Source organism: Anomaloglossus baeobatrachus, assembly GCF_048569485.1.
Source record: "Anomaloglossus baeobatrachus isolate aAnoBae1 chromosome 5 unlocalized genomic scaffold, aAnoBae1.hap1 SUPER_5_unloc_6, whole genome shotgun sequence".
In the NCBI taxonomy this organism is placed as follows: domain Eukaryota; kingdom Metazoa; phylum Chordata; class Amphibia; order Anura; family Aromobatidae; genus Anomaloglossus; species Anomaloglossus baeobatrachus.
The window spans coordinates 509,282-530,206 of NW_027441810.1; the positions used below are offsets into that span (position 1 = coordinate 509,282).

Consider the following 20,925-nt stretch of genomic DNA (forward strand, 5'->3'; position numbering starts at 1 on the left):
ATTCTGAATCTGTTGTCCAATTTCGACATCTAAAGGCCACTTTACACACAATGATATTGTTAGCGATCTCGTTAGCGATGTGACACGCCCAGATCGTTGCTACGATTTGCTGAGATCGCTCATAGGTCGTTTTGTAATGGTCACACGTACCCATCTCACAAACGACGCAACATCGTTCAGCGATATATTGGTTGACCAAGGCGGTCGTGTGGATACCGTCACACAGCATTCCTCCCGATTCTGGCAACGACAGAGGCATATAATTTTGGATAGCATACACCCTGGCGTGTGATTGGCAGAAGTATGATGGAAACACAGATTAAGACAGACGAGACAATTTGCAAACTCACAGAAATAAACAGTGAGAGACTAATGAGAAAAGCAAGAGCAGGAAGGCAGTAACAAAAATATAACAAGGGTTAACACCACAACAACAACCTCTACTCAGAATATTATGTTTTGCAAAGTGTGCACAGTACCAACATTCCAACCTGTACTATTGAAAAATGAGATTTTTGGCAAAAAATTGCAATTTTTCGAGCTACCTCGCCACGTCACAGCAAATCTCCTGAGGCAGTCCTACACTAAAATATCTTTATTTAGAGAGTGTGCCATGCGGCCTCACATATGCAAAAATAGGACTGCACAGCACGTACCTGGTGCTTTTCAGTCCCGTCTCCATGACTAATTCATGGTTGTGGGCGGGATAGGCCCAAGCACATGCTGCTTGGAATATATAGCCTGTGGACAAGGAGACGGGACTGAAAAGCACCAGGTGCGTGCTGTGCAGTCCTATTTTTGCATATGTCTGGCCGCATGGCACACTCTCAATATCACATGACTTTTTATAGTAATTGTGACGCCCTGACAAAATCAGGTTGTCACAGAAGACTGCATCCATCTTCAAGGTGCAGGACTCCCTCCTCCTTGGCCTTCTAACACAAAACCCCACACACAGGTATCCAACACCAGCCATCAAACCCTAGTCACCACCCAGGACAATAGGGACACAACAGTGGGCGGGGCCAGGCAGATGGTGACACCCACCTAGGGGTTCTGAGGTGTCAGGGGAGGGAAACACACAGAACAGTGCTAGACAGTTGAAGTGAGAGGACGGTGAAGTGGTGATCAGGGGTTGGAGCCCCGGACTACTTAACCTGACTAGGTGGCAGACGGCAAAGCAGGGCCACATGCGACGGAGATCCAGTCGCGGGAGACTTTAAGTGGACCAGGGCAGGGATGTAGCCCGCCAGTGCCGATAGCGGGAATCCAGTCTGGAGGCTGTGCACAGTCGGGGTGCCTGGACCCTAGGGCGAGGACAGCTTCAAGCACCTTTCTAATTAACCAGCAGGGGACAAGATTTCAAGTCTTTTCCCACCGGCAGCCCAGATAGAGCGAGAGGGTAAGTCCAACGAGGGGGATAGGGCATTTGCAAGTGCCTGTTAAGATCCCACGGGTCGTGCAGACTCCCTTGATAAATCCCTGAATACCGCTGTTTGTTATCACTGCCTCAGCCGGCTGTCAGGAAGATAAGGTGGTGAGGACTTATCTGGGGTGAGTCTGGTGGATGCAGAGTGCCATGGTCCGTCACAGGCAAAAAGATAATGGAGGCGGGAAAGTCCCCAGCTCTCAAGATGGTGCCATGATAAGGCAGGAAGCTGAGAAAGTTAATGCAGCCTGTCAGGAGAGGATGCAGGTCGCGGCAAGGCTGGAGAAATTTGCCTGGACTTCAGAGAAATCACTTCAGCATACAGATAACAGAGGTGAGATGGAGGAGGGAGAAGACAATGCCAGCTCTGATGAGATGGGGGATGGTGAAAAGCAGCAAGATAAGACAGGAGAAGTAGAGAAAGCACATAGTGCACAGGAGGCTCCAGAAAACCCCACTTTAAAGGACATTTTTGCAGTGGTGTCTTTTTGTAAAGAAGCTCTTACTACCCTGACGAAGCAAGTTAAGGGATTACAGGCAGAGGTTGCTGACATCAAGAAAGACCTCAAGAAAGCCGATCTGAGAACAACGGCTGTAGAGGAGAGAGTGGGGATAACAGAGGATCATATTACAAAACTACAAAAGTCTGAAAAAACATTTGCACAGCAGATAGCTGAAATCATGGCAAAAAATGATGATTTAGAGAACCGCTCTAGAAGAAATAACATCCGAATTGTCGGCATCCCTGAGAAAGCGGAAGGAAGAAACCCCACTGAATATGTAGAAGACTGGCTCAGGGGGAAAATGGGTGCTAATGTCTTATCCAAGCTCTATGCCGTGGAACGTGCACACAGAGTCCCGATGCAGCCACAACCAGCAGGCAGGGGCCCTCGCACTATGCTAGCCAAGCTCCTCAACTACAGAGACAGGGACACTATACTGCGAAAGGCAAGAGACATGGAGGATCTTATGATTGACGGCCAGAGAATTTCCATATACCCGGACTACTCCATTTCTGTTCAAAAGCTACGTATGACTTTTACAGGAGTAAAGATGCGCCTGCGAGAGATGGGGGTGCAATACTCAATGATGTTCCCGGCAAAGCTAAGAGTGACGGCGTTGGAGCGGGTGCACTTTTTTACAACTCCAGAGGAAGCCATGCAGTGGTTGGACGCAAACGAAAAGCGGATCCGTTTGAAGGAATGAGCTGACTGTCTGAATCTGCAGTGTGTTGGAGACGGCCGGCTGAGGCTCTACGACATCCTTAGGAGCTTACAGGGGACCCTTCTTGTTTTTTCTTTTTTTTTCTCCTTCCCTTTGGGATTGAGGTAGTATGCAGGGGCAATGCGAAGGGTTTGATGTGAGCTTCGCAGGACATGGGGACTGCCTAATTAGGCGCGGTGGTGGTATTTACAATTTGAGATTCCAGTTTAATTACTGTTCGCCATTTTACTGTTATATTGGTTGAGTGGAATATGATTATACATAGAAAGGGGGGAGTGGAGAATTGTTGGAAAAGGGACGAGTTTTAAAATGTGTCTAAGAGGGGAAGGCGAGGGAGGTAGGGGGGAATTTAGTAGGGATTATGGACCAGGTTTGGAAAACCCGATGCTTCACGGGAGTACTCGAAAACACGAAGTGGTGGGGAGTAGGAGGGGAGGGGAGCAGGGGGGGAGGGGGGAAAGGGGTAGGGTAGAGGCAGCATGGGGAGATACTACAAGGTTTGATGGTTTTACTGGGTGGGATAATGGGGGATAGAATTAAGGTGTTGAGTTGGAATATTAGAGGGTTATCAGATAGGTCTAGGAGAGCGGCAATAATTAAATATGTTCAAGACCAGAACCCGTCAGTAATATGTCTACTAGAAACGCATCTAACAAAGGAGACAACACATGTTTTAAATAGGAGATGGGTGCAGAAGGCCTATCACTCCACCTTTTCCAACTATGCAAGGGGTGTATCACTGCTGATCCATAACTCTGTGCAATATGAAGAGATAGAAGTGTATGTGGATAAAGAGGGACAGTGTCTGGCCGTCAAGTGTAAAATATTTGGCAGACTCATGTGTATAGCTGCAATATATATACCACCTCCATATAAGTGCACCAAACTAAGGGAGATAAGGGAGTTCTCTGAGAAGGGGGGAGTAATCCCTTTTTTACTGGTGGGGGACTTCAATAATGTGATAGACCTGTACTGGGATAGGAGTAGTAGACCTCCAGGTATCCAGGATAGTTGTATGACTTCGTTTGGCACTCTTATTGGGGAACTTGGAATGGTGGATGCCTGGCGAGTGAGGAATGGGAGGATATCCTGCTTCTCTTGTTATTCGGCTTCGCATAACACTCTGTCCCGCATTGACATGGCTCTAGCTAGTGATCTGATGGATGCAATGATAAGCGACGTGCAATATCTGACAAGAGTGATTTCAGATCATAGCCCAATTCTAGTATCCATACGACGGGGGACCCTGACAGGGGGAAGGAGGGGAGAGTGGAAGCTTCATCCAGCATGGATCCGTCATATTAATATGGGGAATATAGAACGGGATCTTGGGGATTTCTTTATCCACAACGAGGGTAGCACTGGTCCGCTGGTGGTATGGGATGCGATGAAGGCATACCTCAGGGGGCTCCTGTTCAGGGATATCTGTAAACGTAAAACACAGACGAGGCAGGATGAGAAAGATAGCCTGGAGGCCTTAGATAAGGCAGAGCTGGAAGCAATCCGGAGTACTACTATGGACGCGAAGCAAAATCTTAGGCAGGCGCATGAACAGGTTAATAAGATGCTTTTGGAGAAGGCGATAAGGAAGCAGGCATTCCAAAAATTGCATTTTTATGAGGAGGGGGAAAAAGTTGGTCATCTATTATCGGTCATAGCTGCAGCTCAAAGGAGTAGTTCATTTGTGCATGGTATGGACACGGTGGAGGGGACACAGGTCACTGAGGTTGAGGAGATCCTTGGGGTCTTTAAAGATTTCTATCGCACGCTATATTCTTCTATTGGAGAGATGAGGGTGGAAGAGGTGGACTCATTTCTTGAGAGAGGTGAGCTTCCGGTGTTGTCTGTGGCGGATAGAGATAAACTGGAGTCACCTATATTTTTTTTATGAACTGGAGGGCGCTCTGCATGGCATGAGCAATGACAAGGCACCGGGAGCAGACGGGCTACCAGTTGAAATTTATAAACAGTTAGAAGAAATCCTATTACCCAAACTATTGAAAGTCTTTGAGGTGGCGGAGGGGGAAGGTGTATTGCCTGAATCTATGAGAGAAGCAATAATAGTAGTAATTCCTAAGGAGGATAAAAATCCGAGGCTTCCAGACTCATATAGACCCATCTCGTTATTAACAGCGGACGTGAAGCTTCTAGCTAAGGTGTTGTCAAACCGGCTGACTGGAGTTATATCTAACCTAATACATATGGACCAATCAGGGTTCATGGCCAATAGGTCGACAGCTGCTAATATCAGGAGATTGTACCTTAATCTACAGTTGCCGCCTGACAACCCTGGCCGGAGGGTGATCGCTTCGCTAGATGCCCAGAAAGCGTTCGATAGTGTTGAGTGGGGGTATCTGTGGAAAGTGTTGCAGCATATGGGTTTTGGCCCAAGGTTTGTAAAGTGGGTGCAGCTGTTGTATAATAGGCCTACTGCTAAAGTTAGAGTTAACGGTATGATCTCCTCAGCGTTTGAGTTGCACCGGGGAACGAGGCAGGGCTGCCCACTATCGCCGCTCCTATTTTCTATTGCAATAGAGCCTCTGGCGGCGGCCATTAGGAAAACAAAGGAGATCCATGGATTTAAGTATGGGCATTTAGAGGAGAAAATAGCTCTTTATGCTGACGATTTATTACTTTTCTTGGGGGATCCATCAGCCTCATTGGATCATGCCATGCAGATAATAGAGAAATTTGGAGAAGTTTCGGGACTGACCATTAATTGGTCTAAATCGAGCCTCTTTAAAGTGGATGGGGAAGTAGCCTGGACAAATGAGGATACTGGGGCTAACAAATTGAAGAATGTGGACGAATTTAAATATCTAGGTATCCAGATATCTCTGCCAGTAGAAAAATACATACAGGTGAACTTATGGCCTCTCCTTAAAAAATTGAGAGCCAAGGTGGATGCCTGGAACAAGCTACATTTGTCAGTTGTTGGAAGGGTTAATTTGCTAAAGATGGTAGTAATGCCTAAACTCCTATACATACTGCACAATGCCCCTGTTTGTATTTCAAGGAAAAGATTTAAAGGGATAAACTCGCTGTTTAGGGACCTGGTGTGCGGTAAAAAGCAGCCTAGGGTGCGATTAGAGACTTTACAAAGGCCGAAGGATGAGGGGGGTCTAGCAATCCCAAATCCGGAATTGTATTATATAGCGGCGCAATGTCAACACCTCAGGGGTTGGTCTGATCGAGAGAAAGATGGGGGCATTAAAGAAGTACTGGAATACATAGTGGGTAGAAGTCCATTGGTAATGGGACTAGAGGATGGTGCGGTGGGGCTCCTGGGTAGAACATCTCCTACAATGGCACTTATAAATAAGACCTGGGATAGGCTGAAAAGGGTGAGAGGGGTGACCCGGGTAACTAAGTTTACACCTATCTGGGATAACAGTAATCTCCCGGAGATTCAGAAAATGGGGAATATTGAGGAGTGGAGACGCAGGGGTGTAATATACATGCATCAGATATTGGACGGAGGAATTGTGAAGTCGTTCCCGCAGTTACAGAGTGAGTTTCAGTTACCGCCGTCCGGCTGGCTCCACTACAGACAATTAAAACATGCGATTGCAGCCCAAGCGGCTAAACAAAGTGTGGCCATACAGACTGACCTGGTACTGGAGTATGTGTGTAAGGGCGGAGGAAGCACTAAAGGGATCATTTCTGGCACGTATAAAGATATACTACATACCTTTCTGTTAGAATACCCAATTAAAACTAAATCTAAATGGGAGGAGGAAGTTGTGCCGATAACGGAGGAGGTGTGGGAGAGTATCCTGGCGTATGTCCCTAAACTTTCCATGAGCGAACCGGCCAGACTGTCTCACCTATACGTGATTCACCGGGTATATAGGTCTCCTTTACTGATGTTTAAAATGGGGTTGAAAAGGAATTCGGAGTGTCCAAGGTGTCAGGGACCTGACGCAGGTATTTTTCACATGATGTGGTCTTGTCCGAGACTGGTCTCCTTTTGGACTAAGGTTATCCACAAGATAGGAAGAACATATGGGTGTGTCCTCCCCAGGGAACCAGTGATATGCCTATTGGGATATGTTGAGGAGCTTGGGGTGGAAAATACTATGAAAATTGTCATTGCTAGGCTGCTATATGCGGCAAGAAAGCTAATCGCCAGGTCCTGGATTAAAAAAGACCCCCCGACCAGGGGAGAGTACATTAAAAGGGTGAAATGTATTCTTCAGCTGGAACGGGGAGTGTATGAAAGAAGGGGGAATGTTAAAATGTTTGAGAAGCTATGGTCTCCTTGGCTGCAATGCGAATAAGACGAGTGATGGACCAATAAACTGGTCTGGGACCGGGATAGCCGTCTGAGACCTCTGATGTGTATGTTTTGTTTTATTTGTGTTACTAGTTGTTCCTCTTGCACAACGGGATGGTTGCTATACTACAGTTGAAGGGTATCCTAAGTGTGTACTAAATGGGATGTAGTATTGGGGAGAAGTGTTGCTGCCGGGGTGGGGGAGGGGGCGGGAGGGGGAGTTAAAGGGGTAATAGATGTGATAAATTTAATTTGGATGCCGATTTGTTATTCTGTTGTATGTATTCTGTTTTAATAAAAAAGTATCTGATTTAAAAAAAAAAAAAAGATCCCACGGGTCAGTTCTCGTGGGCCACAGCTCCCACAGAAAAGACAAAGGGAGTGGACTTACTCATTTCATGCGGACTAGTCAACACACAAGACACAAACCAAAAGCGCAGGAGGAAGGGCCCCTGTTCTGTCAACCAGTGTGCAGGACCCAAGCACACCCCTCCGGAGGCTACCGGTTACCGGCAGTTGGTTTACTATCTGGACTCTGTGTGTCTTTATTCAAACAGTGAGTACACCGGTATCATTCGGTCCAACCCTGCAGACTGTGCCCCATCACTCCATCCCACCAACACCTGGGCCCCGAAACAACACCTCCCCTACCCGTGGAGGGGATACCATCCTGCTGCCCCGTTCCATCAGCCCTGAACATCCCATAACAAGGCAGCGGCGGTGTCACCAATCATCACCACAACCCAAGGGTGGCGTCACTGACAAACCTCCCCTGTATAATAACTACCCCCTTTTCACTTGCGGGCGACGGACGGCTGCGCGCGACCGGGTCTGGCTGCCACTTGAGCCACAGCAACCACCCGGATCCGAGCGTCTCGAGCAGCCCCCCTGCTGAAGGTCAATTCCCCGCCCGCAACATCATCAAAGGTCCTTAAAGGGAACCAAACATCAGCATTTTCCTATATAAGGTGCAGCCAGTGCAGTACTGGCACTATCAGACACATTGTGTACATACCATAAGTGGGCAGCTCGGGTGTTTAGGCGGTGAAATTCAACTTTATAAAGTTTGAAAATTCATGCACTTTTTGATTGACTTGTGCACCTCGCTGCTAATGTCCTGGCGGGTTATGCACGTGTATCCCCGCCCCCCCACGCCGCCTGTTCCTCCCTCTCACTGGCCCTATGTAAATTTCTAATCTTCAGTTACATGGCGTCGGAATTAGCGCCTGCGCATAGCGCTCATCTCCAGCGCCATGTTTCTGAAGCCCACAGTATTATGGTGCATGAGAGGGCGGTGCATGAGAGGGCGGTGCATGCGCCCTCGCTTCTTCAGACCTGTTGTGACCGCGGGAGCGCGCGCGGTCACAACAGGACTGGAGAACAGCTGATCTTACCGATTAGCTGCAGAAGATTATATCGTAGGAGACGTCTGCTACAGCTAATCAGGGTAAGATCAGCTGTTCTCCAGTCCTGTTGTGACCACGCGCGCTCCCGCGGTCACAACAGATCTGAAGAAGCGAGGGCGCATGTGCCGCCCTCTCATGCACCGCCCTCTCATGCACCATAATACTGTGGGCTTCAGAAACATGGCGCCGGAGATGAGCGCTATGCGCAGGCGCTAACTCCGACGGCGTGTAACTGAAGATTAGAAATTTACATACGGCCAGTGAGAGGGAGGAACAGGCGGCGGGGGCAGGAATACATGTGCATAACCCGCTTGAACATTAACAGCGAGGTGCACACGTCAATCAAAAAGTGCATGAATTTTCAAACTTTATAAAGTTGAATTTCACTGCCTAAACACCCGAGCAGCCCCCTAATGGTATGGACACAATGTGCCTGATAGTGCCAGTACTGCACTGGCTGAACCTTATATAGGAAAATGCTGATGTTTGGTTCCCTTTAACCCCTTCACCCCCGGCCACTAAAACACCCTAATGACCGGGCCATTTTTTGCAATTCTGACCAGTGTCATTTTGACAGGTTATAACTCTGGAACGCTTCAACGGATCCTGGCAATTCTGAGATTGTTTTTTCGTCACATATTGTACTTCATGTCAGTGGTAAATTTAGGCCGATATTTTTTGCGTTTATTTGTGAAAATTTAGGAAATTGTGCGAAAATTTGGAAAATTTCGCAATTTTCAAACTTTGAAAATTTATGGCCATAAATCTGAGAGATATGTCACACAAAATAGTTACTAAATAACATTTCCCACTTGTCAACTTTACACCAGCGCAATTTTCGAAAGAATTTTTTTTTTCGTTAGGAAGTTAGAAGGGGTCAAAGTTCATCAGCAATTTCTAATTTTTCCAACAAAATTTACAAAATATTTTTTTTAGGGACCACATCACATTTGAAGTGACTTTGAGAGGCCGAGGTGACAGAAAATACCCAAAAGTGACCCCATTCTAAAAACTGCACCCCTCATACTGCTCAAAACCACATCCAAGAAGTTTATTAACCCTTTAGGTGCGTCACAGGAACCAAAGCAATGTGGAAGGAAAAAATGAAAATTTTACTTTTTAACACAAAAATGTTACTTTAGCCATAAAATTTTCATTTTTACAAGGGAGAAAAGAGAAAGTGCACCCTACAATTTATTATGCATTTTCTCCTGAGTACGCAGATACCTCATATGTGGTGGAAATCAAATGTTTGGACACACGGCAGAGGTCGAAAGGCAAGGAGCGCCATTTGAATTTTTGAACACAAAATTAGCTGCACTCATTAGCGGACGCCATGTCGGGTTTGAAGACCCCCTGAGGTGCCTAAACAATGGAGCTCCCCCACAAGTGACCCCATTTTGGAAACTAGAGCCCTCAAATATTTTTTCTAGATGTTTGATGAGCACTTTGAACACCTGGGGGCTTCACAGAAGTTTATAACGTTGAGCCGTGAAAAGAAAAAAAATTTTTTTTACCACAAAACTGTTGCTTCAACTAGGTAGCTTTTTTTTTCACAAGGGTATCGGGAAAAAATGCAACATAAAATGTATTGTCCATTTTCTCCTGAGTACGCAGATACCTCATATGTGGTGGAAATCAAATGTTTGGACACACGGCAGTGCTCGGAAGGCAAGGAGCGCCATTTGAATTTTTGAACGCAAAATTAGCTGCACTAATTAGCGGACGCCATGTCGGGTTTGAAGACCCCCTGAGGTGCCTAAACAATGGAGCTCCCCCACAAGTGACCCCATTTTGGAAACTAGAGCCCTCAAATATTTTTTCTAGATGTTTGATGAGCACTTTGAACACCTGGGGGCTTCACAGAAGTTTATAACGTTGAGCCGTGAAAAGAAAAAAAAAATTTTTTACCACAAAACTGTTGCTTCAACTAGGTAGCTTTTTTTTCTCAAGGGTATCGGGAAAAAATGCAACATAAAATGTATTGTCCATTTTCTCCTGAGTACGCAGATACCTCATATGTGGTTGAAATCAAATGTTTGGACACACGGCAGTGCTCGGAAGGCAAGGAGCGCCATTTGAATGCAAAATTAGCTGCACTCATTAGCGGACGCCATGTCAGGTTTGAAGACCCCCTGAGGTGCCTAAACAATGGAGCTCCCCCACAAGTGACCCCATTTTGGAAATTAGAGCCCTCAAATATTTTTTCTAGATGTTTGATGAGCACTTTGAACACCTGGGGGCTTCACAGAAGTTTATAACGTTGAGCCGTGAAAAGAAAAAAACATTTTTTTACCACAAAACTGTTGCTTCAACTAGGTAGCTTTTTTTATCACAAGGGTATCGGGGAAAAAATGCAACATAAAATGTATTGTCCATTTTCTCCTGAGTACGCAGATACCTCATATGTGGTGGAAAGTAATTGTTGGGCGCATGGCGGGGCTCAGAAGAGAAGGGCACCATTTGACAGCAAAATTGATTGGAATCATTAGCGGACGCCATGTCACGTTTTGAGACCCCCCCCCCATGGTGCCTAAACAGTGGAGCTCCCCCACAAATTACCCCATTTTGGAACTAGACCCCTCAAGGAATTTATCTAGATGTTTAGTGAGCCCCTTGTACCCCCAGGGGCTCCACTGAAAGTTCATAACGTTGAACCGTGAAAATTATTTATTTTTTTTTAAAAAAAAATTTTGCAGCAACAAGGTATTTTTTTTTTCTCCTTTTACAACGGTATCAGGAAAAAATGCACCATAAAACGTATGGTGCAATTTTTCCCGAGTACGCAGATACCTCACATGTGGTGGAAATCAATTGTTTGGGCGCATGGCGAGGCTCAGAAGACAAGGAACGCCATTTGACTTTTCAAACGCACAGACGCGGTGCACTGATCGGCCGCTGCAGGAGGCACGGTCGGATGAGATACAAAAAGCGCTGGGGATACGAAAAAAAAAAAAAAAAATCACGCCAAAAATTGAGCAGGGATGTTGATCCGCGCTCAGCGGGACGCACGGACAGATGCGATACTTTTTTTTCCGTATCCCCGACGCTTTTTGTATTGCATCAGTCCGTGCGTCCCGCCGAGCGCTGATCAGGGATGCACATAACGGATCGGCATCCCTGCTCAATTTTTGGCGTGACTTTTTTTTCCGTGACTTTTTTTTCCGTATCCCCGATGCTTTTTGTCACGCCAAAAATTGAGCAGGGATGCCGATCCGTTATGTGCATCCCTGATCAGCGCTCGGCGGGACGCACGGACAGATGCAATACAAAAAGCGTCGGGAATACGGGAAAAAAAGTCCCGCCGAAAACTGACCACGGATGCAGATACGTTATCTGCATCCCTGATCAGCGCTCGGCGGGACGCACGGACGCATGAGGTGTAAGAATTGACAGGGGATAGAGGAAAAAAAGAAAAAAAAAAGTTATACTCACATTACCCAGAGGATTTGCATGAGGAACAGCTTTGCAGCAGCCAGCAGGCAGGAAGTTGGACAGCTCAGCAGAAGACCCAGGAAGAAGGACCCAGCGATGGAGGCAGATGTGATGGCCGGTGAAGACAGGTAAGAGGACGTCGGGGGGACAGCAGAGGGGGAGGGGGAGAGCAGAGGGGGAGAGGGACAGCAGAGGGGGACAGCAGAGGGGGAGGGGGACAGCAGAGGGGGAGGGGGACAGCAGAGGAGATGCAGAATAGAGATCACGGGGGAGGCCGGCAGACTGGGATGTCTGGGGGCAGACCGGGATGTCGGGGGGCAGATCGGGAATGCTGGGGGGCAGATCGGGAATGCTGGGGGGCAGATCGGGAATGCTGGGGGCAGATCGGGAATGCTGGGGGCAGATCGGGAATGCTGGGGGCAGATCGGGATGTCTGGGGGCAGACCGGGATGTCTGGGGGCAGACCGGGATGTCTGGGGGGGCAGATCGGGATGTCGGAGGACAGATCGGGATGTGGGGGGGCAGATCGGGATGGCGGGGGGGCAGATCGGGATGGCGGGGGGCAGATCGCAGGGGGGCACGGGCAGGGGCCATTACGGGAGCGCGCAGGAGCAAATCACAAGAGCGCGCAGGGGCTGCAAGAAAGCAGGGGAGGAGGGATACCGGAGGAGCTGCAGAATAGAGATGGCGGGGGGCAGATCGGGATGTCGGGGGGGCAGATCGGGATGTCGGAGGACAGATCGGGATGTGGGGGGGCAGATCGGGATGGCGGGGGGGCAGATCGGGATGGCGGGGGGCAGATCGCAGGGGGGCACGGGCAGGGGCCATTACGGGAGCGCGCAGGAGCAAATCACAAGAGCGCGCAGGGGCTGCAAGAGAGCAGGGGAGGAGGGATACCGGAGGAGCTGCAGAATAGAGATGGCGGGGGGCAGATCGGGATGTCGGGGGGGGCAGATCGGGATGTCAGGGGGGCAGATCGGGATGTCAGGGGGGCAGATCGGGATGTCGGGGGGGCAGATCGGGATGTCGGGGGGGGGGGGGAAGATCGCAGGGGGGCACGCGCAGGGGCTGCAAGGTGAGCACAATACTCACCGCTCCTGCGACGTGACAGCAGCGGCAGCAGCAGCAGTGGCGTGGTACCACTAGTACCAGCCAGTGCTGCACGCTGCAGACATGTTGGGGGAGGGTCCCCAGACCAGCACAGGCCTGGGGAGGGCGGCCACCGGCAGATCAGACCGTCCCACTGCACACTGATTGGAGCGATTGCGCGTCATCGCACGATCGCTCCAATCAGTGCTGCAGGGGGGGCCACAGTGTCTGCTTGCTTCCAGCCAATGATCGGAGCTGCTGCAGCTCCGGTCCTAGCTGGATTTTACAAGATCACGCTATTTTTGGCATTTTTTTTTGCCGAAAACAGCGTGATCAATGTGATTGGCGGTTCCGATTTGAACAGCCAATCACATCGATCGCCTATGGGGGGTGGCGATGCCACCCCCCCTGGGGTCAAGCAAAGGTCCCCTGCTGTAAGAAACAGCAGGGGACATCATTTGAAAGCCGTTGCTATGGCCACGGCAATCAAATGAAGTTTAGGCCGTAAAATTACGTCCCTGGTCGTTAAGTCTCGTTAAAATAGGACGTAATTTTACGGCCCGCGGTCGTGAAGGGGTTAAACAATCAACCTTAGAATACAACTGATGGGGTTCCTAAGAAATAGCGCAGTTTGACTCCTCCCGACGCTGTCCCTTACTGTAACTAGGTCTTATTTTCAGGGAAACAGGGTATTCATGAACCCTCTGCAGGTGTTTGAGCTCCCTTAAGGCTATGTGTCCACATTGCTTTTTACCTGCTTTTTTGCTGCTTTTTCAACTGCAGCGTTTAATGCCAAAATGGATGTGTTCTGATTTTCAAGCATAGTCTATGGGAATTTGGGTTTCTTGTCCGCACTATGCTGTTCTAAGGCTATGTCCGCACGTTGCTTTTTACCTGCTTTTTTGCTGCTTTTCAACTGCAGCGTTTAATGCCGAAATGGTTGTGTTCTGCTTTTCAAGCAAAGTCTATGGGAATTTGGGTTTCTTGTCCGCACTATGCTGTTCTAACTGCTGCCTTTTTGTTGCAGAACTTTCGTCAAAAACTCTGCTTTGCAGTTCAAAACGCAAATGGCAAAAACAATTGACATGTTGCTTCTTTGAAAAGCAGAGTTTTTGCCCAAATTTCTGCCACAAAAAGGCACCTTTTTGAACAACATAGTGTGCACAAGAAACCCAAATTCCCATAGACTATGCTTGAAAATCACAACACATCCATTTTGGCATTAAACGCTGCAGTTGAAAAAGCAGCAAAAAAGCAGGTAAAAAGCAGGTAAAAAGCAACGTGGACACATAGCCTTATATTGACATAGAGAAGGCACTAGAAACAAACAGCAGAAGAAGCAGAAGCAAAGAAAATACAGCTAAAAAAACCCCAGAGCAGAAAACCTAAAAATGTAAACACACAATTAGTGCAGAAAGTACATGAGTAGATATCTCTTACTGGATAGAGCTGGAGGAAACACATCCTGAGGAACATCGGGGTCTTCTTGTTTACAGTCCTGTGGGAGAAGAGGACGGGGACATCTCTCTGGTGTTGTCCTCTTACTGGATAGAACTGGAGGAGACACATACAGGGACTGAATTCATTGCTTACATACAGATAATTATAGGCCGTGTGTATTTAGTCCTGTCTATTACCTGGTGATGTGAGGGGCTGGGGAACCTCCATCATGACGTCCTTGTACAGATCTTTGTGTCCTTCTAAATACTCCCACTCCTCCATGGAGAAATAGACGGTGACGTCCTGACACCTTATAGGAACCTGACACATACAATAATACCGTCACCCCCGATCCCTTCATAGCGTTACTGTATAATGTCCCAGCATTCCCAGCAGTGTCACCTCTCCAGTCAGCAGCTCAATCATCTTGTAGGGGAGTTCTAGGATCTTCTGGTCATTGATGTCCTCATGTATCGGGGGGTGAGGTGGAGGCCCCGTGATTGGGCTCAGGGGTCTTCCCCATCCCTCAGACACAGGGGCCTGACAGCGCTCACTAGAAGTCTTCTTCACTACTGTGTAATCCTGGTTATGGAGAGACACAGTAATAAATCTCACTCCAGACATTTCCAGAGTCCTCACCTCTCCAGTTCTGTCCATCTGTTAGTCCCATAGAGAAGAATGATGTAATGTGACGTCATCAGAATCTCTCACCTCTCCAGTAAGCCGGAAGAGGATCTCTAGGGTGAGGTGTAATATCCTCTCCGCCATCTTGTCCCTGTCCTTATCCATCTTTGATGGGGCAATCAGGAGAATGCTCTTATATAGAGGATCTCCACTGAGAGGATCCGATATTGTAGGGACCTGAATGGGGAGAAGATGACGATGTGATATCAGAAAGAATCCTGTATAGTAACATAATTACTGGAGACTTTATATCCGATCACTGGCTGCAGAAATAACGCTAACATGTATGGCATGAAGGAGAAGACAATTCATGGTTTTGGGGCTGCAGGAACCAAAATGAAGATTCTTGATCCAATAATATTAAGAAGCGTCTTTTACTTGACATGTATGGCACGTGACTATTTTATAATATTCATCTGTTTGCTTGTTTTCTGTATGTTTGCCATTGTTTGTAGGTTTTTTGCTTTTCAGATTTTTTTGGCTGATTTTTAAACTGCAATTTTTTTAAATCGTCGCAAAATTACTGCATAATAATGACACTGAAAAAGACGTGGGTGTGCGGGTGAACGAGAAAACCAACCAGTGCCAGGAAGCTGCTGCCAAGGCAGATAATATAATAGGATGCAGTGAACGAGGCACAGATGCTCCGGACAAGAACAGTTTTGCCTCTATACAAGTCACTAGTGCGGCCACACTTACAATATTCTGCACAGTGTTTGGCTCCAGTGAATGAGAAGGACATAACTGAACTAGAGCGGGTGCAGAGACGAGTGACCATTAAAGGAATAGAAGGACGGCAATAGGAGGACAGGTTAGCAAGCTTGGGGTATTCATTTTGGATACCGCTGCTTCATAGATTCCATACAGATGGTGCCAACTCACTAGCGCTTTACAAATACACAGCGGTGGATACCGCTTTCAATAGAGCCCTATCTTACAGCACATATCTAGTGCTTTATAAATACATAGCGGTGGATGCTGCTTTCAATAGAGCCTTATCTCACAAGTGCATACCTAATAGCACTTTGAACATGTTCCCTACTCAAGGAATTTTTATGGCTTGAAGGTATAACTCATTTGTTGGTCATTGACAAAGGCCATGTTCTGGGCCGAAACGTCTGATGCACTAAGACTGAATGTTTAATACATTTTCCAAGTTTTTCACTTTCATCTGGGGGTGCCTCTTTTCTATTATTATTATTCTACATGGTGAGGAGAAATATGAGAGCACCCCAGCTACGATTTTTATGGTGGAAGTGCCTTATGTCATACAATTATGTGATATACCAGCATTAAGTAACAAGTATTTGTGAAGTGTAAAGGAAATGATACATGGTTTTCTAAATATTTAAAAATATAAATCTGGATATTATGATGTGCATTTGTATTAAGCCCCTTGTAGTATGATGCCCCTGAGTGACCAATTGCCTTCAGAAGTCACATAATTAGTAAATTCAATCACCTGTATAATTTATTCTCAGTATAACTACAGCTGTTTTGTGAAGGTTTCACACGTTTTATTTCAGAACATTAGGGATCAAACAGCATCTTGAAAACCAAGGAACACACCAGACAGGTCAGGCATAAAGTTGTGGAAAAGAGTAAAGCAGGGTTCAGTTATAAAAAAAATAGCAAAAGCTCTGAACATCTCACTAAACACTAAGCTGGAGTATAGTGTGGAGACACAAGGGTCAGTGGGTACAGTCGTCCGCTGGCCTGGCTGTCTTCAGAAAGACTGCTCGGGCCAGGGCTCATCCCACTGAACACTTGCACTCTTTTTTTGTGGGTAGAACACTACTCAGACAACACACGGTGAGTGAACCACACCTTCGTAGGATGTTACTGGTTCACCAACAGGCAAACACGTATCGTACATTTCCAGCAAGAACAGAAGATGGTACAAACGACAGAGTCTCACCCATCTTTTGGCTCTCAAGGGATTGGAATCTTTGCGACTTTCCGGGCTTCCTGGGCCAACTATCCCAGCCAGCAGCACCCCGCTTTTGATGAGCACCCATTGAGAGGAGATAGCGGCAAGCTTAGAAAGATGACTGAGCACAGCAAGATATGTAGCCCGGCAACTGAATTGTTCTCACCTGGGTTCTTCAGGCACAATTGTGGGCTCAGCATTGAGCAGTGAAGCAGATCTGTGATCCTCCAGCTAAAAATGAGGATTTTAGGCTGAAGTCCTGCAAAATGAATGTGGAAAGAGGAGCAAAGCCTTTTTTATACCCTTCAGTTCTCATTTCAGAGTATTGTATCTTACAGGATTGGTGGGAGATGGCTGTTCTCTCATTGGTTCAGTTCAATTCGACTGCATAATATTCCTCTAATTGACATAGTCAAAGAGGCTGACGCAATCCATTTTTAACAGGCAATAGGGCTCCAGTCACTTTGACATGAAACAATGGCTAACTTCTCTTGATTTGGCAATCAAAGAAACAAAAGGTCTGGCCTAATTAAGAACAGTTCACCCCTCAAACAAATCTTCAGATGCTGAGTTGTCACATATAGCACAACTGCAAAACAAAGACATGGCCGTCCACCTAAACTGACATACCAAGCAAGGAGAGCACTAATTATAGAGAAGCAGCCAAGAGGCCTATGGTCAATGGAAAAGCAGGAGAGATCCAGAGCTCAGAGGGAAAATCTGTCCACAGGACAACTATAAGTCATAAACTCCACAAATTTGGTCTTTATAGAATAATAGAAATTTTTAAAAGCAAAAGAATAAGAATTGGAAATTGCTTCACAGACACCTTCATCCAATTTACCTGAGATAGAGCTGTTTTATAAAGTAGAAAGGGCAAAAATGTGACCTCTAGATGTGCAAAGCTGGTAGACACATCCTCCAAGAGGCTGGGAGCAGCAATTGTAGTGAAAGGTTTGTCTTGCAAAATATTCACTCAGGGGGCTGAATACTAATGCACATCACAATTTTCAGAGTTAAATTTCTTAACATATTTAAAAATTCATGTATAATTTCCTTTATACTTCACAGACGTTTGCTACTTTGTGTTGTTATAAAAAAAACAAACAATAAAATCCATTTTTTTGTGGCTGTAATGTGAAAAAATGTGGAAAAGTTCATCGGGTGTGAATAGTTTTTCTTGCACCATTTTGAAGAATTTGGAACAAAAAAATTAATAAAGAAAGGCAAAAAAAGTGACTTAGAAAAACCCAAGTTTTGTGGTGCGGAGCCCGTTATACCGGCAGACGGGATGTGACCGGAGGCAGAAATATTCAGGGAAGGGAAAGATTTTACACTTTCTAGATAAATCCTCTCTTCCCGGGATGTAACGGCCTCTAATGCCGGGATCACACGACCGGATAAAAAAAATCATCACAGCTTCATCCAGAAAACTAGGACAAGTCTTTTCTTATTTGTCATTTATATACAATCCGGTATTTACAGCCGCTATTAATAATTTACAAGACCATTTACAGCTTCCTACATTACAGAACTGCAATGTATCCGTAACACAATGTCTGCTGTATGGTGGAGCTGGTGGGAATCTAATGGTTTGTGCAGACACAGACCTGAATGGACGAGTCTCCTCCGATTTACGGAAGACACTAGAGCAGTGATGGCGAACCTATGGCACACGTGCCAGACTGGGCACGCAGAGCCCTTTTTGCTGGCACGAGCGCTGTCGCCACATTCAGCCACTTTGAACTGTCGGTGTGATCGCACCGGCAGTTCAAAGTTGTGTTTAGCAGAAGAGACATTTCTCCTCCCTCTGACACTCCCCCTCACCTAGGCAGCAGGCCTGTTGCCTAGGAGACAGAGGAGCGCCAGTAGGCGGCGCCGGCGTCTTGTGGCCACGCGGGAACTGACTGAGGACCCAGCGGAGCGCAGCGGTGGAGCGAGTGCTGGAAGGTGAGGGGTTTTTTTTTATTGGTTTTATTTTTTTATTTTTAAGCTGTGTGTGGCTGTGCCAAGACGTGGGGGGACAGTGCCAGCATGGGGCAAACATGGGAGCATGGGGCAAACATGGGAGCATGGGGCAAACATGGGAGCACGGGGCAAACATGGGAGCACGGGGCAAACATGGGAGCACGGGGCAAACAAACAGAGCACTGGGCAAACAAACAGATAACTGGGCAAACAAACAGATAACTGGGCAAACAAACAGAGCACTGGGCAAACAAACAGAGCACTGGGCAAACAAACAGAGCACTGGGCAAACAAACAGAGCACTGGGCAAACAAACAGAGCACGGGGCAAACAAACAGAGCACGGGGCAAACAGAGCACGGGGCATACAGAGCACAGGGCAAACAGAGCATGGGGCAAACATGGCTGCAAGGATGGGGGAAGTGTACAAGGATGGGGGAAATGTGCAAAGATGGAGAGGAACGTGCAAAGATGGGGAAACATGGCTGCAAAGATGGGGGAAACATGCAAAGATGGGGGAAACATGACTGCAAGGATGGGGGGGACATGCAAGGATGGGGGGAAACATGGCTGCAAGGATGGGGGGAAACATGCCAGGATGGGGTACATTTAGCAGGAAGGGGTACATTTACCAGGATGGGGGATACATTTACCAGGATGGGGGGAAACATGAAAGGATGGGGGGAAACATGCCAGGATGGGGGTACATGAACATGTCAGGATGAGGAAAAATGCCAGGATGGGGAACATTTAACAGGAAGGGTGACATTTATCAGGATGGGGTACATTTACCAGGATGGGGTATGCTTACCAGGAAAGGGGACATTTACCAGAATAAGAGAACATGCCTGGATGGGGTAGATTTACCAGGATGGGGTCATTTAACAGCATGGGGGAACATGCCAGGATGGGATACATTTACAATGATGGGGTACATTTACCAGGAATGGGGAATATGCTGGGATGGGGTACATTTACCAGGATGGGGCCATGATGGGGACAAATATACCAGAATGTAGGAAATATATATAAAGGATGAGGGACATATTTACCAGGAAGTGGCCCAGGAAGGGGGACAGAACTACACAATGATGGAGGAGGGGAGCAACTCATATGTCTTTATGGGATTTCAAGATGTTCAGACTTTGAAATGTAGATGTGGATTACAGGGTGAAATCTGATTGCATTCCATGCTAAAATCTCTGTCTAATATACTGCAATTTTTTCCAGAAAGATCACTCCAACTGCTGTGTCTGGAAGAGAGTGTGGCGCCCTGGACAAGCCAGGACGTCACAAGCACTATACCAACACACCCCACACCCCGGTCAGGCACACCAAAGTCAAACAAAAATCCTTGTTGCCTCCCTCCAGGGGCTGATGTCCACACCAGGGGGTGGGCCAGGCGGTTGGTCCCGCCCACCGAAGAGTTCACAGTCCTGGAGGCAGGAAAGTGAGTTCAGTAGAGTTTGGGAGAGAGTTTGAGGAGAGGAGTGAAGCGGCAGTTGAGCAGTCTAAAGTTGGTCCGGGTGTGTGGCCCGGACGGTACAGCAAGGTTGGCACACGGTGGTGACCGTCTGCAGGAGAGGCCTATCGGAGCCAGCCGTAAGGACCGTGGACGGGCGGTGGCCCGGCGGTACCGGACCGGTACGCAAAGAGAAACCAGCACCATCCGGCAGGGCTTATGGACCCCGACAAGGCTAGGAGTCGCCGTTGAAATTGTCAAATCCGTAGGCGAAGGGAACCTCCGGGGTTTCCCAGCAACCAAGTCCCGATAGAAGGCAACAGTCCAACCGAGAGAGGGAAACACAGTCACCGCCAAGGCTACAGTTCCCAGGGCCATAGCCTGCGGGCAAAAGGGGCTCCTTCAGCAACCTTCAAGCTGGGGAGCGGGTTACCGGTGGGAACCCATTGGAACCGTACATTCTACATAGGTGCAGGGAAAGGCAGTCACCATCAACCTGCCGGGAGGGAAAACACCGCAGCCGTCTGTGGGACCCGTCCATCCAGCCGTTTGTTTTACCGGAGACTTTGTGTACATCATTGGC

The 20,925-nt window shown here is 47.4% G+C and overlaps 1 protein-coding gene across 1 annotated transcript in view; it reads right to left on the reverse strand.

Moving 5' to 3' along the window:
* Positions 1–20,925, reverse strand: part of LOC142259294 (uncharacterized) — a 130,799-nt gene that overhangs the window by 85,574 nt on the left and 24,300 nt on the right. The window contains 5 exon segments of the mRNA XM_075331768.1: positions 151–240; positions 14,300–14,413; positions 14,497–14,620; positions 14,702–14,881; positions 15,011–15,160. Coding sequence (XP_075187883.1) covers positions 151–240; positions 14,300–14,413; positions 14,497–14,620; positions 14,702–14,881; positions 15,011–15,160 — 658 coding nt within the window.